General features: G+C 45.2%; 1 protein-coding gene across 1 annotated transcript in view; it reads right to left on the reverse strand.

The window, feature by feature from the left end:
• Positions 1–21,231, reverse strand: part of UBE3C (ubiquitin protein ligase E3C) — a gene marked incomplete at its 5' end in the record, with an annotated part of 103,077 nt that overhangs the window by 65,409 nt on the left and 16,437 nt on the right. Inside the window, 5 exons of the mRNA XM_015570939.1 lie at positions 8,175–8,362; positions 10,813–10,967; positions 11,409–11,626; positions 12,041–12,194; positions 17,251–17,408. Coding sequence (XP_015426425.1) covers positions 8,175–8,362; positions 10,813–10,967; positions 11,409–11,626; positions 12,041–12,194; positions 17,251–17,408 — 873 coding nt within the window. The remainder of the gene's footprint in view (positions 1–8,174; positions 8,363–10,812; positions 10,968–11,408; positions 11,627–12,040; positions 12,195–17,250; positions 17,409–21,231) is intronic.

Genomic DNA, 21,231 nt, shown 5'->3' on the forward strand with positions numbered 1-21,231 from the left:
ATAGTCACCTCTCCGAGAAAGGTTGTTTCCCCAGGTAGATATTTTCCCCTGAAGTTAGGGAGGGAATAAAACCCCTTCACTAAGTGCCAGGCAGGTATTTATCTCTTTAACTATGAACAATCATGCTTAAGCTACATAATCTTTACTCCCTGGAATGGAGATAAGAAACGCCCTAACCTTTGGAATAGAGATTGATAGGATTAGAATCAACTGGTATAAATACAGATGCAACAAGACAACAGGAGACAGAACTAACACACAGAACTTAGATGAAGATCCTAGACACAGAACCTAGAACACAGAACTTAGATGCAGAACTTAGGAAGACAGAACCTACACAGAACTTAGAAGACAGAAGAACTTCACTGGAGAGAACATGGCAAAAGATCCTGGACAGAACCTGGCTACCGAACTTGGTTGGAGAACCTAGACAGAACCTGGCTGAAGAACCCGGCTACAGAACCTGGCTGGAGAACCTGGAGAACGTGGCTGGAGAACCTAGCAAGAGAACATGGAAACAGAACTTGGCTGGAGATTGTGGCTAGAGATCCTGGCAAGGCTGCTGATCAACTGAACACTGTCTCCATGTCATTCCTTATTCGCCAACTCCGTCTACACCTATGGGAACCCCTGGACCTGCTGGGGCTGGACCCCAGCAGAGTTGGGAAAGAGATTAAAGAAAGTTCTTGAATGCATATATACATTACCTATGGACACAGACTATAGCGTGGCGAAGGCCTGGGGTGGGGCGGGAACTAGGTGGAGAGGGCAATGGGGGGAAAAAAGAGGGACATCTGTAATAATCTCAACAACAAAGATTAAAAAAAAAGGACTTGTATGCATATATGCATAAACCCATGGACACAGACAATAGAATGGTGAAGACCTGGGGGATAGGTGGGCTAAAAGAGATAAAACAAAGGAACATATGTAATACTTTTAACAATAAGGGTTTTTTTTTAAGTAAAATAATGCAATAAAGACATCTGGTGGAACAACCAGTCGCTATGATGTGCACTGACCACCAGGGGATGTGCGCAAAAAATGGCAGGCGTCGGCAGCAGGTGGCAGAACGAGGAACATGGTGGGCGTTGGCCGCAGTGGGATGTTGGAGCAGGTGAGCAGGGGCGCCAGACCAAGGCTTCTCCACCTCCACCTGCTCCCAAGGGGTAATTGGGGCTGGCAGCTGCCTCTCGCACCCGCTGCTGGCCCTGATCGCTCGGCACCATCAGTGGATGCGAGCGGTGGCTGCCGGACCCAATCTCCCGAGGGCTTCTCCACCTCCCCCTGCTCCTGAGGGGCAAATGGGGCAGCAGCTGCCACTTGCACCCGCTGACAGTGGTGGCCCCATTCGCACCCACTACTGGTGCCAGTCCTAATCTCTCTGCGCCATCAGTGGGTGTGAGCGAGGCCAGTGCCATGGTAGGAGTGAGGCTACCAGTAGACAGGGGATTGGGAACCGTGGCAAGAGGGGCCCACAATTCCTTTCAAGATGCACGAGTTCGTGCACTGGGCCCCTAGTTAAGAAATAATACTAACAAACAAACAACTACCCACTAGGTTTTGTTTGACTGAGACAAGCCCATGAGTAATCAGTATAGGGCAGTGATGGTGAACCTATGAAACGCGTGTCAGAGGTGACACGCAAACTCATTATTTTTGGTTGATTTTTGTTAAATGGCATTTAAATATATAAAATAAATATCAAAAATATAAATCTTTGTTTTACTATGGTTGCAAATATCAAAAAATTTCTCTATGTGACACGGCACCAGAGTTAAGTTAGGGTTTTTCAAAATGCTTACACGCCTAGCTCAAAAGGTTCGCCATCACTGGCTTAGGGCAACGCTGTCAGGACCATTTCTAACTCAGGTCACTGTCTGCAGGGACTTCTAAAGTTATTAAGAGACATGCAGAGGACAGCAGCTTGCACACAGGCAAGAAAGGTGGGGACAGCAAGGCATCCTGAGCTCCCTGTACGTAGGTTGTCACAGGTGCAAGAAATGGGACAAGCCAGCCACCCAAGGCCCCTCCACTCCTGCAGCTACAGATGCAGTCCTGACCCAGTGATCTCCTGCTGCAGGTGTCCTTTGCTGGGAAAACAACATTAAAATGCATTTCACCTCTAATTCAAGATGAAAAATGAATTCCAAGTTTCCTTAATGACAATAAAAACTTTAAGACATATTTGTTACAGGCAACTTGCTAAATACTTTTATTTCACAGAAAAACTAGCAGTGAGACTAGTTTTAGAAGTAAAATAATGCAATAAAGACATCTTTAGAAGATAAGTTTCAGACACACAGCTGTGTTAATTGAGCATTCCAGGGCTAAATCCACACCCAGTTTAAACAGATAGCACCGTTTCCCTGACAACTGAGTGCCTTTCACTTTAAGATGGACACAGACAGGAGCTGTGCTCAGGCTGCAGGCTGAGCTAATGGGGAAGTAGCACTCACCACCTGTTGCTTCCCTGAGATTCCCCCCCTTACTTTGTCTTAACATGATTTTTCAAACAGTTTAAATCACCTTCGTATAGGCTTTTCCAAGGTTTACGCGCGTTTCCTATGAAACAATTATTCACAATGTTTAGAAGTCCTGAGCAGCTGAAAACTCACTACAAACTATATGCTGAGTTGGCTTCCTAAGGAGCAGGGCTACCGCCAGTTTGCCATCTGAATGTGACTTCCAACTCATGAGCTGGCCCTAGTCCATGGGCAAACTATGGCCTGCGGGCCGGATCCCGCCCGTTTGAAATGAATAAAACTAAAAAAGACTGTACCCTTTTATGTAATGATGTTTACTTTGAATTTATATTAGTTCACACAAACACTCCATCGATACTTTTGTTCCGGCCTCTGGTCCAGTTTAAGAACCCACTGTGGCCCTCGAGTCTAAAAGTTTGCCCACTCCTGCCCTAGTCCGTTTGGCTCAGAGGGTAAAGCGTCGGCCTACAGACCAAACGAGAGTGGGTTTGATTCTGGTCAAGGGCACATACCTTGGTTGCAGGCTCCTCCCAGGCCCGGTCCCTGGTTGGGTCTCATGCAGGAGGCAACCAATCGATGTGTTTCTCTCACATCGATGTTTCTGTCTGTCTTTCCCTCTCTCTTCTACTCTCTGAAAATCAATGGAAAAATATCCTCGGGTGAGGATTAACAACAACAAAAAAACAAACAAAACCCTTATGAATTCTATCTGACCTATCAATACAAGGCAAATTTTAACATAAATCAAGAGCCAATTAAATCTAATGATTATACTGAGAATATCACTGATAATAAAAGAAAAAATAAAATCACAGGCAAAAAAGCAACTTTCTCTCTATAGATACCTCCTCAGTATTTCTTCTAAAGCACTATAAAAATGTGTTTACAGAAACGTAAACAGGAAACATAACTCTGTGTTTGCCTTCACTGAAGTAACCTGCACAATCATTCCGTCCCCAATGACTGAAGCTATGGACAGGCACACCGAGAGCGCAGAGCCTGTTACCACCATTCTTCCCAAGCACTGAGATGGCAGTGGAGTCCCGCGCATCTCCAGGACACACACTGTCTACATCAGAGTGACTGCTCATAGGTAAGTTGGCTCATTCTATTCATTTTTGGTAGAAAAATCAAGCACATATTGTAATAAAATGATTTGTGATGCCTTAAGATGTGATGTATTTACAAGAAAACTACAGGCAAATTATATCAACCGCTCTGATCCCTAAAACACTACCTTTAAAAGTCTAAGCTTTTTTAAAAATATATTTTATTTATTTTTTACAGAGAGGAAGGGGGAGGGATAGAGAGTTAGAAACATCTATGAGAGAGAAACATCGATCAGCTGCCTCCTGCACGCCCCCTACTGGGGATGTGCCCACAACCAAGGTACATGCCCTTGACCGGAATCGAACCTGGGACCCTTGAGTCCACAGGCCAACGCTCTATCCACTGAACCAAACCAGTCAGGGCAAAAGTCTAAGTTTTTTGACAACAGAACAAGAGAGCCAACCCCCAAAGAACATGCCCATCTACCCACCTTAAATGTAAAGCGTAACTCCTTAAAATCTTCCCTCTAAAAGGGAGTCCCTACCGTAAAATGAAAATTTCACTGGAATAAGAGGAGCGATCTCAGTCTATAAACTCAGGAAGGCTTCTGAAAGATGGTGACCTGAGCATGAATCTACAGACAATTGGGCCAAGAAAGGTGAGATGAGAAGGAAGAAGGTCCATCTTGGACAGAGTAGTGTCGGAACAAGGAGAGAGGCCGGAGCCAGCACCTGGGATCAGGAGAATGCAGTAAGGACGCATGGCCAAGACAAAGCATTTTATGGCTAGAAATGAAGTTAGAGAGTTCCCAAATGCCAGTCGGGAAGGCTCTCCACACGTCAGTGAGCTAAGGAGTAGGAATGCTCCCCTGGATGCAAACGGGCTTGACTGGTTGGTGTCTAAGCAAGAGTGAAATAATTAGGGTTCTATTTCGACAAGACAGTCAGACAAAACGTGACAGAAAGTACAGTACTCACGTGTCATGGTGTCTGAGCGCATACCAGGAGTCGCTGAGGGAGGGTGCCTCAGCCTCAAGGCCAGGCCAGCACTCCAGCAAGATGTTCTGTAACGATGACAATGGCCTAAGCCACCGCCACACTGACTACTGGGTATGTGGAATATGGCAAGTGTGACCAAGGAACTGGGTTTGTGCTCCGATTTTAATTAAAGTGCAGTGGCCATGTTCCCAGGGGCTCCCTATACCAGCCCCAGCATGACTCAGGCTGGGGAGACACTGGTTAGTCCTGGTGTGTACAGGGGTGTGAGGACAGGTCCTGTGACCCAGGCTGGGAGAGACTGGTTAGTCCTGGCATGTGCAGGGGTGTGAGGACAGGTCCTGTGACCCAGGCTGGGAGAGACTGGTTAGTCCTGGCATGTGCAGGGTCTGAGGACAGGCCCTAGTAGCAGCTTAGAGGAGTCTGAGCCCAAAGGGGGAGGAAGCCACATGTGAGAGATCACCCAGAGAAGGAATTGAATCTGCAACCTTTTAGTCCAAGGGCCAACACTCTAACCACTGGGTCAAACCAGCAAAGGCCACTGATGTGTTGTGTTGTGTTTTTTTTAAAGAGAGTGGGAAAGAGGAGGGTTGGAAAGAGAGAAAGAGAGAGAGAGAGAGAGAAACATCGACATGAGAGACAAATTGATTGGTTGCCTCCTGTGCACACCCAACCAGGGTGGGGGCTTGAGCACACAACCCTTCAATGCATACTCTAACCACTGAATACACTGGCCTGACCTGTTCAACATTTCCTCATACAGCCTAACAATCAGTGTTAAACAGAGATTAAAACTGTAAATCCCAACCCTGGAAATAGAGGGATGGAAGTGAGCCTGAAAGGACTCGAGAGAGAGTTATGTGCCTGGGAATCTACTAACCCTGCATTAAACACTTTTTTTTTTTAAGTATTGTTATTCAGTTTTTAAGAGGAAGGGAGAGGGATAGAGAGATAGAAACATCAATGATGAGAGAGAATCATTGATCGGCTGCCTCCTGCACGCCCCACTGGGGATCGAGCCCACAACCCGGGCATATGCCCTGACCGGGACTTGAACTGTGACCTCCTGGTTCACAGGTCGATGCTTAAACACTGAGCCACACTGGCCAGGCTAAACACCTTTTAAGAGTTGACCCTGGCCATTGTGGCTCAGTTGGTTAGAGCGTCATCCCATACACTAAAAGGTCTCAGGTTCATTCTCGGTCAGGGCACATACCTAGGTTGTGGGTTTGGTCCCTGATTGGGGTTCGTACAAGAAGCAACTGGTCGATGTTTCTCTCTCTCTCTCCCTCGTCCTCTCTCTAAATCAATAAACATATCCTTGGGTGAGGATTTTTTTTTAAAAGTTGAAAGCAGCTCTTTTCTTCCCTGGCTGCTTGAAGATCAACCTTCATCATGAATGACACGGTAACCATCTGGACCAGGAAGTTCATGACCAACAGAATACTTCCGTGGAAGCAAATGGTCATTGATGTCCTTCACCCTGGAAAGGTAACAGAACCCAAGACAGAAATTCAGGAAAAACTAGACAAAATGTATAAGACCACACCTGATATCATTTTGTGATTGGATTCAGAACCCACTTGGGTGGTGGCAAGACCGCTGGCTTTGGCATGATTTATGACTCCTTAGATTACGCAGAGAAAAATGAACCCACAGACTTGCAAGACAGGGCCTATATGAGAAGAAGAAGACCTCAAGAAAACAGAGAAAGGAACGCAAGAACAGAATGAAGGAAGTCAGGGGGACTGCAAAGGCCAGTGTTGGTGCTGGCAAAAAGTGAGCTGGAGCTTGAACTATAGGAGTAAAGATTCTTCAGTGACTTTATCGGTGATGGCTGTGCAGATTTTTCATGAGAGGATTAATAAACTATAAACTTTTGTGTGTCAATAAATAAATAAATAAATAAATAAATAAATAAATAAAAGCTGAAAGCAGTTAAAATCTACAGCCATTAAGGTAAGCCTATTTGCTCTTTCATCAGCTATGAAAAACATTCTAAAGACTTAAAGCCTAATATAGTTAAGCCATCCATAGGTTCCTGGAGGAAACAGGTGCTGTACTTCTAAACCAGGACCACACATAAGCCTACTGGCAGGAGAGTCACTCTGGACCCAGAGCCAGTCACCCCTGCCTGCACCGGTGGACTTGGTGCTACAAAAAAACACCAAGTGACGCTCAGCGCCTGCCCTCAGATCTCACATCCGGCTCTAACGCAATTAGCCCTGGGAGCTAATCACCTAATGGAGGACCACAGCCTTCTGGAGTCAGACTCCCTCTGCAGTAATAAACGCCAGCCAGCTAAGACAGCACCTAGTTAGCTGGCCACATCAGTGTTTACATGGCAACTTCTCCAGCCGATGTCCCTGCACACACTCCACTCCAAAGATGCTTTCCTCACCGCGGCAGCAGCTCTTTCCACAGTGTAGGTGAGCACTTTATAAAGGTGACATACATCACCTGACACCAGCCCAGGACCCTTGCAGGTCACCTGGAACCTGTCCCTCACTTCCTAGATCTGCACATATTTTTGCACTGTATTGCATTAAATAATTTTCTGTTAAGTCCCTAAGAAACTGCTAAACTGTCCCTTAAAATGGAGGGGGGTGGGGGGGCTCAATCTCCAGTCGGGTGCATGTAGGAGGCAGCCGATCAATGATTCTCTCGCATCATTGATGTTTCTCTCTCTCTCCTTCTCCCTTCCTCTCTCTGAAACCAACAAAGAAATATATATATATTTTTAAAAGTTTTATTTCAAAGTTTTGAAAACCAAAAATCTCAAAATGCCAGAATAAACTGTCAAGGCAACCTGATAAAAAGAGTAGATGAAAAAGCTGAAAAAGATGTCATATATTACGTCTATAACTGCAGGCATGAGCCCAACTTTTAAAATGAGTGGCCAGGCCCCGCCAGTGTTGCTCAGTGGTTGAGTGTTGTCCCATGCACAGGAGGTCACTGGTTCTATTCCTAGTCAGGGCAGATGCCTGGGTTGCAGGCTCCATCCCCAGTAGGGGTGTGAAGAAGGCAGCCAATTGAAGTGATGTCTCTCTCATCAATGGTTCTCTCTCCCTTTCCCTTCCTTTCTTTCTAAAATCAATTTAAAAAAAGATTAAGCCAAAACTGGTTTGGCTTGGTGGATAGAGCGTCGGCCTGCAGACTCAAGGGTCGCAGGTTCGATTCCGGTCAAGGGCATGTACCTTGGTTGGGGGCATATCCCCAGTAGGAGGTGTGTAGGAGGCAGCTGGTCATGTTTCTCTCTCGTCGATGTTTCTAACTCTCCCTTTCCCTTCTTCTCTGTAAAAAAATCAATAAAATATATTTAAAAAAAAGATTAAAAAAACAACACAGCAACATATTAAAATGGGTGGCTAGGACTGTACTCCCCTTTCATATGATAGAAAAATGATTTCATCTGTGAACGTGTTCCAGGACACCTCAGAGCCTCACAGGACAAGAAAAGGACTCAAACAGTCCTAACTGGTTTAGAAAAGAACACTGGCTTTCATGTTCCCTGCAATGCTCTGACAGCAGACTATCCTGAACCACATGCTACAGGAAAACAGCGATGGATCAAAAGCCTCAGGCCAAGCAGAGACGGGACGGGAATGCAGAGCTCATGAGGGCCTGCACCAAGCGCACGTGCCTGACTCGGGGCACCATCATCCGCTGCTGCACCATGAGCGTGTGGCAGATGCAGGCCATCAGCGTGAAGGCCTCCTCGCTGGCCGAGTCCCTCCACACCAGGTTGAGCAGCGTGTTGGTCTGCTGCTTCGTGTCCAGCTTTTTCAGACACTCCTCTGTTATGTACGGTAACGACAGCCTCCCGTCCGCCTGAAACACACCCGGAAGTGACCCCACGTTAGTGATGCACCATGAGAACTCACCTCTACACGACAGACACACAGGAAATCTCACTTTCGTTCAAGTCAAAGTACAAGGCAGGCAGTATCCAAAATTACCCAGTCACAATGAACACACCAAGATCTCTATCATGTATCCATTAAAGGAATCTGAACACCCATAGTCACATCTATATTAGGGACCAATTTTGACCAGCATAACAACAGCACAGGAACTGTGACTATCCAGTGTTGCCTACTGATGTGACAGTATTTTCAGTATTACATTTCAAGAGAAATTCATTCGCCTGGCTGGTGTGGAGCAGTAGTTGAGCATCAACCTATGAACCAGGAGGTTGCGGTGCAATTCCTGGTCAGGGCACATGCCCAGATTTTGGGCTTGTAAGGGGTGTGCAGGAGGCAGCCAATTGATTTTTCTCTCTCATCATTGATGTTTCTCTCTTCCTCTCTCTGAAAATCAATTTTAAAAAAATTAGAAAAAGAATTCATTTCATATGTTTAGATTGCATTGTACTAAGCACATACCTGTGAAAATATATTGATAGAATTTCTATTTTAAATTATTTGAGAGATCAGCTTAAGCAAAACAGAATATTAAAGAACTTATTTAAAAGAATGAAATAAAATACAAAAGTCTATTCTTTTATATCTTGATTTCTCTAAAAGATCTGATTCACTGAATAAAACCTGAGCTAATGCTCTGCAGTTACCAAATTGGGGTATTAACCAAAGATCTACACATACTTTATATATATGTGTGTGTGTGTGTATGTGTATGTGTGTGTGTGTGTGTGTGTGTGTGTGTATGTGTATATACCTATATAAATATAAGCATATACGGGGTGACCCCAAAATAGACACTTACTTTAACAGCTGGTAGCTCAATTGATGTTTCTTTATTTTCATATTTAACCTACTAGAATGAATAATTATTCAAACTGTACGTACATTTTTGGGACACCCTGTATATATAAAAGATTAGGCATTGTTGACTGTATTGTTTGAAAGCTTGGATGGATATACTAGTAACTTATAATAATCTACCTAATAAAACATTATTTTAGAGATAAAAGTAATACATTCTACCTGGCTCTTTAAATAAGATGTACCTAATAAAAATGCTAGAACAAGAGTGCTGTATCAGTGCTACTGTTCTGTGTGGGCATTTTAAAAGCACACTCCCACAGATGTAACACCGCACACTGCACTTGGTGAGTGTCAGACGTGTAAGCATGAGCGGCAAGCCTGTTGCTCTGTCTGTGCACAGTGAGGAGGGGCTCTCCACCAATATGCCACAGCCTCTTCCTCTTCCTCACGGGGATACAAAGTGCACTGCATGTAAATAAAATGATAGTTTCCGGGATTGTCCAGAAGGTCATTAAGTATTAAAAAACTGTCGTCTAAAAACAAGTTTACCTACAGCATCTACAGGATCCCAATTTATTTTGGACCACACAACAAAGTTCATTTTGGGGTGCAGAGTTTTGAGTCTGGACAGATGCCCCTCATGCCGTGCCCTCCCGGCGGGAAGCCCAGTGACTGAGACGGTTCTCATCTATGCCCTGACCCCCCTCCCCGTACCCTTCCTGAGATCAGGCGTCATATTAACCTAACAGGAAAAGATGCAAAGCCTACCAGAGCCATACCCCAAGCATTTCCAGTGTGTAATCAGGAGAAGAAGAGGTCGGTGGCAAACATATCGGAGTGAGACACAAATATGTGTATGTGATGTATAGCTTTTTATCCCTTGAAAACACACAGTAAACAGTGCTGGGTAAGAAATGGGAGGTAAGTGTGACAATGAAGTTAAAGTTCATTTCAGGGTAAATTATCACATTTATTATCTATAAAGTTGGCAGAAATGGCCAAGACATTGATCAGTGTTCACCAGATAGGGTAAGAAGAAACATAACCTTTCCTCTCAGAGGGGCTGGGGATTAGGGGACAGAGAACGATGCTAATGACAGGGTTTCTTTCTGGAAGGAGGAAATGTTCTAGAAGCGGTCATGGTGAGGGCCGCCCAGCACTGCTACTACACAGAAGGAAACATGGACTGACCTGTACATCACTTCAAAGGGTGAATATTATGGAAAAGTGCATCTCAAAAAAGCTGTTATTAAAAATTCGTATAAAAACAGACAAGTGCCTGGCACACAGCACACCCTCTCGCCCAAACATTTCACCTCGGGCAATAACGAAATTCACATGAAGCCCAACCCTACTGGGCACAGACTCCGAGCACAGAGCCCCGCCGCCATGAGGCCTGTTCGTGGACTTCTAACCCAGGACTGCCACGTCTGGGAAAGGAGTGCAATGTCATGGAGGTGAGGGACTTGACCTGGACAGTCTGAGTGCTTCATGCACTCACGCCCTAATGGACCGGGTGAAAGAACTTTGTAGCCCACGGCCCGCAATGCTCACCGGCGAGCTCCTCCGCTGGTCGCCCTCTGCACCCTCCTCTTCTGAGTCGCTGCCGGAGTCCTGGCAGCTGGCCCCGGCAGGTGCGACGGGTAACTGCGCAAGGAAGGCCTGGAGCACTCGCAGGTACAACAGCAGGCCGTCCTCGGAGAGGGTCCCTTTGAGACAGTCGGGGAACGGTGAATTAACGCGGAGCCGAAAGAAACCGGAAACCAGGTATCCCTTTTCTTACGCTCCGCGAGGCGTGGCAAACCAGACCCTACTGAAACACTAACATTCATGGGCAGATGTTTGTAGAGAGGAAGGTGCTATAATCTAGAACATTACAAGTTTAGCACACAGGGAGCTGCCCCGCAAGCACACGCTTCCCCACGAGACTTGACACCAACGATCCTGGTAACCCGTGTGCCTTACAAGTGTGGACCCTGCCGTCCGGGCCGTGCCGGCACTCCCGGCGACACTGTGCAGGGCAGCCCTGGGCACGTGCACCTTCCAGGGAGTTCCCACCGCAGAGGCCACAGCGCCCTGCGCCGCCCTCCTGGCCCACCCGCCAGCACTGCCCACGCAAGCGCGGGGGTAAACGGAGCTGCGCTTCATACCCAGGTAATTTTCACCGACGGTGAGGACAAAGTAGAAGAGCCAGGGTGCGTGCCCGCGGGCCCTGGCACTGCTCTCCGCCGACAGCAGCGCGTCCAGGAAGGGCTCAAAGGGGAAGGCGGCCTGGGTGTCCGCCAGCGCGGGAATGACGAAGTGAAAGATCTGGTCTGTGAAAGGGGCCGCCAAACACTCCTCCGTGAAGGCCGCGAACACCTGCTGCCTACAAAGGAAAAATGTGCGCTTTTTAATAAAATCGCAGCACGCTGCTCATAAAATCCAGGGTTACAACTAACCAAGGGTCAATTCCAAACCAGCCTGCTGTTACTCTAAGCCAAGCACTCTAGGCCCAGCGGACTGCCTGCGTGAACTCCACGCGGTGTCTTCCCTGTTCAGGAAACGCTGTCACCACTTTGTACCTCTGGCAGCTTCCAGAAAGCGGGAAAATAACCAGGTCTTCAGAACGATCAATTCACGTTAGGGTCCAGGCCAAAGAGAAGTACATTTTTCTTTAAACTGAGTCACATTAGTAAAAATCTGACTTTCACGTCTATTATTCAAGATAGCACCCTGTGTCAAAGTTACTGTTAGACACAGATCTTGTGAAATCACTAAATAAAAACGATCCTGTTCTTACCTGGCGCCCTCCGGACAGGAGTTGTAAGTAAAGTGCAATGGTTTTAGGACATTCTCTAACAAAACTTTTGCTATAGGAACTCGAGATAAATCAGAATACTCAATACTTGATGGAAGCTTGCTGTTAATTAACAAATAGAGAGATCTATAATACCCTAAAAAAAAAAGGAAAAACACATATTTAAAATGTGGTGCTTTTTCTTCTATGAGGAAAATAACATGTCAGTTTTTAAATGCTTTTTACAAAACTCTAATCAGTCCAAATTTTAGTGAATTCTTCAACATTACGGAAAACTTTATAAACAAGTACATAAGTTTCTGAAATGATATAAACATGACCATGTCCATGTGCTGCCAAAGATGAGGACTTTATTTTTCTTAAAAATACCATGATCACAGCTAAAATGAATTCACAGCAATTCTTTAATATGACAAATATCTAGCCAGTGTTCAAGTCTCATGCTATAAATTTTATTTAACTAGTTTGCTTGAATTAGGATCCAAGTAAGGCCCATATACTGGGATTTAAAAAATTTGTCTCTTACGCATCCTCCAGGTAGTTTTGTGGGTTAAATATAAATTTATTTTATTGTTGAGCCTTACAGATGTCCCCATTTCCCCCTTTACCCATCTTCTACCCCATTCCAGGCCTTCACCTGTCTACTGTCTGTCCATGGGCTATGACCAGTTTGTACTTCTAAATCCCTTCACCTCCTTCACCCACCTCTCCAACCCCCCTTCAATTTGGCACCTGTTAAAATGATCAGTTTCTATGAGTCTGTTTCTAGTATGTGTGTGTGTGTGTGTATATATAAAATATAGATTCTTCTTTCTTTTCCTCCTTCTTCTTAAGAATACCCTTCAACATTTCATGTAATACTGGTTGGTGGTGATGACTCCTTTAGCTTTCTCTTGTCTGTGAAGCTCTTTATCTGAACTTCAATTCTGAATGATAGCTTTGCTGGGTAAAGTAATCTTGGTTGTAGGTCCTTGCTTTTCATCACTTTGAATATTTCTTGCCACTCCCTTCTGGCCTGCAAAGTTTCTGTTGAGAAGTCAGCTGATAGTCGTATGGGTACTGTTTTTCTCTTGCTGCTTTTAAGGTTCTCTCTTTGTCTTTTGGTCTTGGCATTTTAATTATGATGTGCCGTGGAGTGGGCCTCTTTGGGTTCATCTTGTTTGGGACTCTGTGTTTCCTGGACTGGTATGGCAATTTTTTTCACCAGGTAAGGGAAGGTTTCTGTCATTATTTTTTCTAATAGGTTTCCAATATCTTGCTCTCCCTCTTCTTCAGGCACCTCCATGAGGCGCTTGATTGTTCTAGAGGCTCCTTACACTATCTTCATATTTTTGGATTCTTTTTTCTTTTTGGTCTTCTGATTAGGTATTCTTTGCTTCCTTATATTCCAAATTCTTGATTTGATTCTTGAAGTCCTCTACTCTACTATTAATTCCCTATAAATTATTCTTTATTTCAGTTAGTACAGCCTTCATTACTGGCTGATACACTTTTTTATGATGTTGATGTTCTCACTAAATCCCTTAAAGCTCTCATTAAGATCCTTGAGCGTCCTTATAACTATTGTTTTGAACTCTGTATCTGATAGTTTTCTTGCTTCCATTTCATTTAGTTTTTTTTGAGATTTCTCATCTTCTTTCATTTGTGACATTTTCTTTTGACTCTGTATTCTGGCTGTCTCCCTGGGTTTGTTTCTATGTATTAAGAAGATCTGCTCTGTCTCCTGGGCTAGGTATCCTGTAGGACCCAGTGGCTCAGTCCCCCAGTTACCAGAGATGGGAGCTCTAGGTGCACCGGTGTGAGCTGTGTGCACCATCCTGTTGTACTTGAGCCTTGGGTGATGTTGGCATCGAGAGGAGTTGACCCCCAGGGCACTTTGCTGTAAGGAACAGCTGCAACTATAACGTAAGAGCTGCTGTGCAAAAGCCACCCCTGTGGAGCAGGACTTGCTTCAGTGGAGTGCTGGTGCTCACTGAGTCTTCACTTGGCGTGTGTCACTTGTGGAGGTGGTAGGCTTGTAATCTGGTGTGGTTGAAGCTGTCCACTGGGTGTACTGATTCTCAGGCCTCCCAGGAGGTGCAAAATCAGCCTCTGTCTGTGCCCTGCACAGGGCCACCCAGCAAGAACTGCAAGGCAACCTGCAGATGGCTGCTACTTGTATTGGGCTTGAAGGTGCCCAGGAGAGACCAAGCTATGAATCAGAGTGGGCTGCCGCTAGTGCCATGCCTACAGCCTCTTATTGAGAGGTACGGGGCACGCTGAGGCCAGCTCCTGCTTATTTGAGAGGTTTTAGGAAAGTTCAAAGCATGAGGCAAGAGAGACCAGGCGTATGGAAAAGCCACTGGAGCCTGGCCAGTGTGGCTCAGTGGTTATGTGGTGACACATGAACCAAGAGGTCATTGGTTCAATTCCCAGTCAGGGAATAATGCTGGGGTTGTGGGCTTAATCCCCACTTGGGGGCATGCAGGAGGCAGCCAATTAATGATGTTTCTCTCTCATTGATATTTCCCCCTCTCTCTCCCCACTCTCCCTTCCTCTGAAAAAAAGTGTTCCTATCTTTCTATCCCTCTCCAATCCTCTCTCTCTAAAATAAAAAAAAAATAAACGAAAAGCCAATGGAATTAACTTAGATGAGCCTGCAAGTAGTGGGGGGTGGGGGCAGGGGTGGGGTTTTGGAGCATCACCAGCACAGGGTGAACAGTGTGGGCCAGGCTGATGGAGGTTCAGATAAGGTGCCTGTCTCTCTGCAGTGTGGCAGGGAGAGCTCAGCAGAGGAACACTGGCCTCTGCCAGCCCTTCTGTCTGGGAGAAAGCTGCCCCTTCAGCTCTTGCCCTGATTCCAGACAAGTTAGTTCCTCCCCGAATGTCCCAGGTTCCTTTCACGCTGCTGTCCCAGCACTGGAGCTCAGAGGGAATGAAATGAGTCTGAATAAGTCCATGCCTGGGCCCTTTAAGAGGAACTGCCAGGACTCCTGCAGTCTCCCCTCCCCCTACACACACCCTCACTCAGCCACAATCTCAGTTGGTTTTTACAGCCACAAGTTGTAGGGACTTATCTTCCCAGTACTGGAACGATGGCGTGGTGTGGGGCTGGGACCCCTCGGTCCTCAGGAAAACCTCCACAGCCAAGATATTCCTCCACATGTGGGTGTGGGAGCAGCTGGTTCCACGCCTCCGCCCCCACCATGTCTCCGCCCTTCCTACCAGTCTTGACGTGCTTTTTTAATTCTCTATTTTAGGACTTCCATTCAGCTAGATTTCAGGTGGTTCTGAATGATGGTTGTTCTGTATTTTAGCTGTAATTTTGATGTGGTTATGGGAGGCGGTGAGCCCCATGTTTCCCTATGCGACCATCCTGACCGGAACCTCTGTTTTGTTTTGAATATCTTGCTGACTCACGGACTTAAACATACTGATGTATTTTGACCCACTGCATTGTCATCCTGATACTCCGACTGTCCTCTCTCTGGCCAATACTCAGGCTGCCCTCTTTTTGGCCAATGGAGTGGACTCTGGGGGGCTCCTGGGACCCAGGTCTCACTTTTCATCTACTCAATGAGATCTGGAATCAGCCTTTTCTCCAGGGACTTATATTCCTTTGACAGGAAATTGTATCTTTATGGATCACAAAATGGGCACTAAGGAATCTGTTTAAAAGGCAACTCCATGTGAATAGAAGCAATGACTTTCACAACCTCTCTAAGCTTTTGTGGTATCACCAATGACCCAAATCATCTAGTCTTTTAGAAACATGTGCCTCTTTCTAGTCAACTCTTGGGGTGCCTCCTGTGAACACCTCAGCACTGCACAGGCACACCTGGTGGTGCACCTGGTAAACAGCCATCGCTGGCTTTGCCCCTGAAAACAGTAGGAGCCAGATGTGCCCTCAAGTCATGAACACCAAGCAATGACCACTCGGTGCTCCATCGTCAGACCCCCTTTGTTAACTACCTCACAGACAGTGGTGACCAGTGAAACGCGACTGCTAAGATTTCATAGAATAATGTCAGAAAGTAATTTACCAAAATAGCTGAAGAAAGGCTATGGTACAAAGATGCTAGAAACAGCAGCTTCAGTGCACGATTTTGAAGCATTTCCCATTTCTAGACACGTGCCAAACTAATGCGTATTTTAGTTTTCATTATATTTTTAGAAAACAAGAAAAGTAAAAATTCTAATTAAATGCTTATTCTTAAATAAATATACTAGATACACCAATGAAAACAATGGACCATTTCTGATTATCACTAATTTGTTTTTTAAAAGATCAAATTCCATCAATTTCAATTTACTTTTTAACTAATTCCCTAATCTTATAGCAAACTAAGAAGGGTGTCTTTTTTAAAAAAAAGCCTAAGCCAAACAGTAAGGTCGAGATGTATAAGACTTTAAATTAATGTTTACAGTTTTAACATCAGGATTAAATTAGCTAGATTTCATCCAGATTAGTCCATCATTTCAAGCAAACAAAAGCAAACTTACTTATGCTTTATCAGCAAGAACTACTTTCCAGAACTTATAATACATATTTTTAATGCTAACTAATACTCTGGAGTCCAAGTCCTGAAGTATTTGACTTTCTACCTGAGGAAACACTGGGAATCCGATTTTTAAATTGCTTTATTTTATGCTATTTAATTTGATCATAAACCTTGTAAAATCATATGCATTTCATAGTCTTTCTCCAAATGACGTCACTGGTGTGTCCCCAGGGCCATCCTCTTCAGAGCATCAGTGCACAAAGCTGTCCCAGCAGGCTGGGAAGAAAATAAGACACCACATGTCTTCCTCTCCTCTATGAACTAAGGTGGTACCTCAAGACCGCGTCGCAGTGGGACAGATTCTGCTGGCAGATCTGCCCGTCCCAGTGCAGCATGGTCATGGAGGGCTGGCCACTGCACCACAGACAGCGTGTGACCAATGTGCCCAGGAGGACGGCTGGCAACAGACGTACACTAACTTGCTTCACTTACAAGCGATGGGAAAATGCAAGTGAAGAGACTGAACACATTTCCAAATGTTAGGTTGGGGGGAGACAGAGCAGATGTCAGGATGTGCGACCACCAGCACATGATCCCTCAACTGTGCATGCTGCTTCTGTGCCAAGTCCCAAGCGATGCTCAAAGAAAGTGTGCTCATCTCACCCAAGGCCAGCCCCAGCTCAGCCCAGCTTGGACCTGCCCACCACTTACCATTCTGAATCATGTAGTGCAAAACTTGCTCAATTACTGACACCACATAGCTAGCATCTTGTAAAACAGGTAAGTAAGTCTTCTCGGATGAAAACACCTCAAGCATTCTCATTGGAAGTGCAACATTCAAACTGTCATCATTACAGTTTTGCAATAACCTGTAAAAAGGAAAAAAGGGATTCACATACTTATTTGATAGCACACATCGCCGTTTCCTCGCTCACTGCCATTTGCTAAGGTTGGTGCTCGAGCCACTCTGCTCTCCTACTGGAATGTCCTTGGAAAAGGCCGACTCAGACAGGAAAATAAGCAAATTTTCTGTCATTCACACTTTTTTTTGAACCCTTATTACGTGCCAAACAGTATGTTGGCACTGGGCTTACAGAGATGAAAAGTGCACCACCACTAAGAGACAGGCGGTAAAGAGTGTGGACCACAAACGCAGCGTACGAACTGCTATGGTCCATGAACTGCAGCTAATGCAACGCAGCGAGGGCCTCTTCTCTTTAAAGGGCCTGTTATCTCCTTCAAAGATGTCAAGACTTTCCATCCTTGCAATGTCCACTCCGCAGAAAAGTTAACCTATATTTCTGGCCCTAAGTCATCTATTATTTTTTTAAAATATATTTTTTAAAGAGGAAGGGAGCGTACACTGATCATCAAGGGGCAGCCCCTGCATTGAGTGTCTGTCCCCTGGTGGTCAGTGCGCATCATAGCAACCAGTTGTTCCGCCATTCGGTCAATTTGCATAGTAGGGTTTTATGATATAAGACTTGAAGCCTGGTGCACGAAATTCGTGCATGGGGGCGGAGGGGGGTCCCCTCATCTCCGCCTGCACCCTCTGCAATTTGGGACCCCTACACCTTTTTCTTATCTACCTAACCTCTTCACATTTAAAAAAATTAGCTGAAATACCACCTACTCTAGGAAATCCTCTCTGAACAAATCTCTTTACAATCAGTATTAAGTATTTTTATAGTATATCATTCTTTTTCCTTAACAGCAGCTTAGAGTGGATGCAATGTGCTTCTCATTCTTGCATCTGATTATTTTCTTCTTGCTCTTGTAATAGCAAAGCTTATCCAATTTACATTTGCCCTTCAAGGGCTTATATTTGGTTCAGTTTCTAGTTGGCTCCCTGCTGTTTTTTTTTTAAAGCAATAAATTTGGGTTGTGATAGTAAGCCTCACTTGTAATCAAGCCTGTAGAATATTTCTATAATACCTATCACTTTAGCATACCAGAAATTGTGCTCATTTATAGAAAATAACAATAAATGTCACCTGATCATTTGTTCTTCTAGTAATATTTTATAGCAAGATGTATTATTCTAGTAATTTAGCTATTACAAAACTGAGGTGTGCAGAAATAAATCACATTGAACAATAAAGAATGACTCAAATATCAAAGCATAGTACACTTAGGGCCTCCCCTTGTCCTGTGCCTCAGATATCATAGCATATTACACAGTTCACATGGAACTCAGTTTCCTTTAAAATAGGAAGGGATCCCATACTCATGAAGCAGATACTTCCACACATATTTTTTTTATTTAATTCACAGCACACAGTCTTTGTACTAATTGTTGGGAAATCATCCTAGCAATTGCCTGTTCCTCTCTGTATTGTTGCCTTACATTCTGATGTCATTACTGCATTTTTATCATCTACTCACTCTAAAAAGATTGTGAATTATTTAAGGGCAGAGATCTGACTTGAGCTTGTGTGTTCCTGTCATGGTGCCTAGATAAATATTCAAATGCCATCCAGTCCAAATGACTGTGATGAGAGAGGCCACCGTTGCTGGAGACCTCTGATTTTGATTTAAGGGGCCTCACCTGTTCTGCACCTTTAGAGGAGTAGTGGCTGAGGGAATTTGAGAAAACCCAGACAGAATTCTCCTCCTAAAAGATTTTGCTAAGCTGGCGCCTGGGAACGCCGGGCATTTGTCCAATTAAAACCCGGACACACAGCAATAACAAAGGCACTGGTCTCCTACTGCTAATGCCTACGGATCAAACCCCAGCCTGCAGGAAATCGGCCCTGCAGTCAGGACCCGGCGCTGGGTGGACCTGGGCTGGTGCTCCTAACTCTGGGGAGAGGGAGTCTTCCCGTGGCTGCAGGTTAGAGGTCCCAGACTCGGTGCCACCCACCCGATCAGGTCCATAGCGCAGACTGGTCAGAAGGGCTTCTTCACCTGGGATCGTGGGGAGGCATGTTCTGTTCACCCTGCAAGTGATTACAGGGAAGCCTGTTCTGTTTGCCCGGGTATCCATCGTGGGGAGGGCTGCTCTGTTCGCACGGGGAGGCCTGTTCTGTTCACCCTGCGATTGTTCACAGGGCGGCCTGTTCTGTTCGCCCGCTATCAATGAGGGGAGACCTGGCCTGTTCGCCCTGTGATGGGCACTGGGCTGGGGGGCGTGGACCCAGGCTGCCGCTTGGTGCATTCGCAAGCAGCCACCGGGCAGGAACATCCGCTTGGCGCCTGCGCCCACAGGCCCAGAGGCGTTCTGGGACCCCGGCAGTTCAGGGCCTGTGCACAGGCCTACAGGCTAGGAGTGGCCTGGGTCCCAAGGGTGTTCCCAGGACCCAGGCCACTCGGTGCCTGTGTATGCAAATTAACCCACCATCTTTGTTGGCTTAATTTGCGTACTCTCCTGATTGGCTGGTGAGCATAGCGGAGGGACGGTCAATTTACGTGTTTCTCTTTTATTATACAGGAGGATTCTTTCAACTACTGTGGGTGTTAAAAAATTTTTCAAAAAAAGTTGGAGCCGAGACCGGTTTGGCTCAGTGGATAGAGCGTCGGCCTGCGGACTGAAAGGTCCCAGGTTCGATTCTGGTCAAGGGCATGTACCTAGGTTGCGGGCACATCCCCAGTAGGAGATGTGCAGGAGGCAGCTGATCGATGTTTCTCATCGATGTTTCTAACTCTCTATCTCTCTCCCTTCCTCTCTGTAAAAAATCAATAAAAAAAATAAATAAATAAAAAAGTTGGAAAGAAAGGAGAAATTATATTTTGATACATCATCTATTGAAATTACTTGCTAAATGATTATCTTTCAAAAGCATGTTAGGCCCTGGCTGGTTTGGCTCACTGGTTGGAGTGTCAGCCTGTGAACCAAAGGGTCTGGGTTCAGTCAGGTATGGCATATTTTCAAATTTCTTGTGGCACACCGGTTGAAAATCGCTGCTCTAGACTATGGTGCATATAATGTATTTTTCAAAGTAAAAGTTTCCAAAAAACACAAGTCGTTAGGAAAAAAATGGAAATTCTTGGGATTTGTGGTCCTCTGGGTTCTCTCGCTTTTATGAGGTTCTCTACTTTTTGGATCAGCTAAATATTTTGGGAAAATATGTTAACCCCTAGAGTGCCAGGGAGTGCAATCACGCTCCTCCTGTCTTTTGCCAAAAGTGCCGGGAGCGCTATCAAAGCTTCGAAATGGTGTCCAGTTCTAAGTCTGTTTTTATTAGTGATGATGATATTGCTAAATATGTCAATGTAGTAAAGGTTTCCGTAAGTTTTTGAACACATAACCTCATTTACTTGCGATTCATAATTTTTTTCCCTAAACTGCTGTAAAATCAGCAAAAATGCCTTGGCAGTTTTAGCATAGTTCCTAGGATATTGGTTGGCACTCAAAGGGTTAATGAGGCCTAGTTCTGAGAGGAATCCTAAACAAACTTTTCTAATGCAGCCTCTAGAAAATTAACTGAAATTGTATCTAGCCTCAGAATCATTTGAAACTTCTGCTACTGCAGATACAGCAATTGTATAAAGATGGCAAAAATACTAACTTGCTCTTTCACTTAGGTACTAACAGTTCACATCACTTAAACATGTGATTTTGTAGACTGAATCCAAGCAAGTCATGGAAATGGCTTACTTCAGGTTCATGCATAAGTCACACTGAGAGCCTGGCAAAAGGCTGGCTTCAAAGGCAAAGGCCCTGGGAGAGCAGAACTGTTCTCATCCTCAGAG

The sequence above is a fragment of the Myotis davidii genome, unplaced genomic scaffold (assembly GCF_000327345.1).
Source record: "Myotis davidii unplaced genomic scaffold, ASM32734v1 scaffold747, whole genome shotgun sequence".
NCBI classification, from domain to species: Eukaryota; Metazoa; Chordata; class Mammalia; order Chiroptera; family Vespertilionidae; genus Myotis; species Myotis davidii.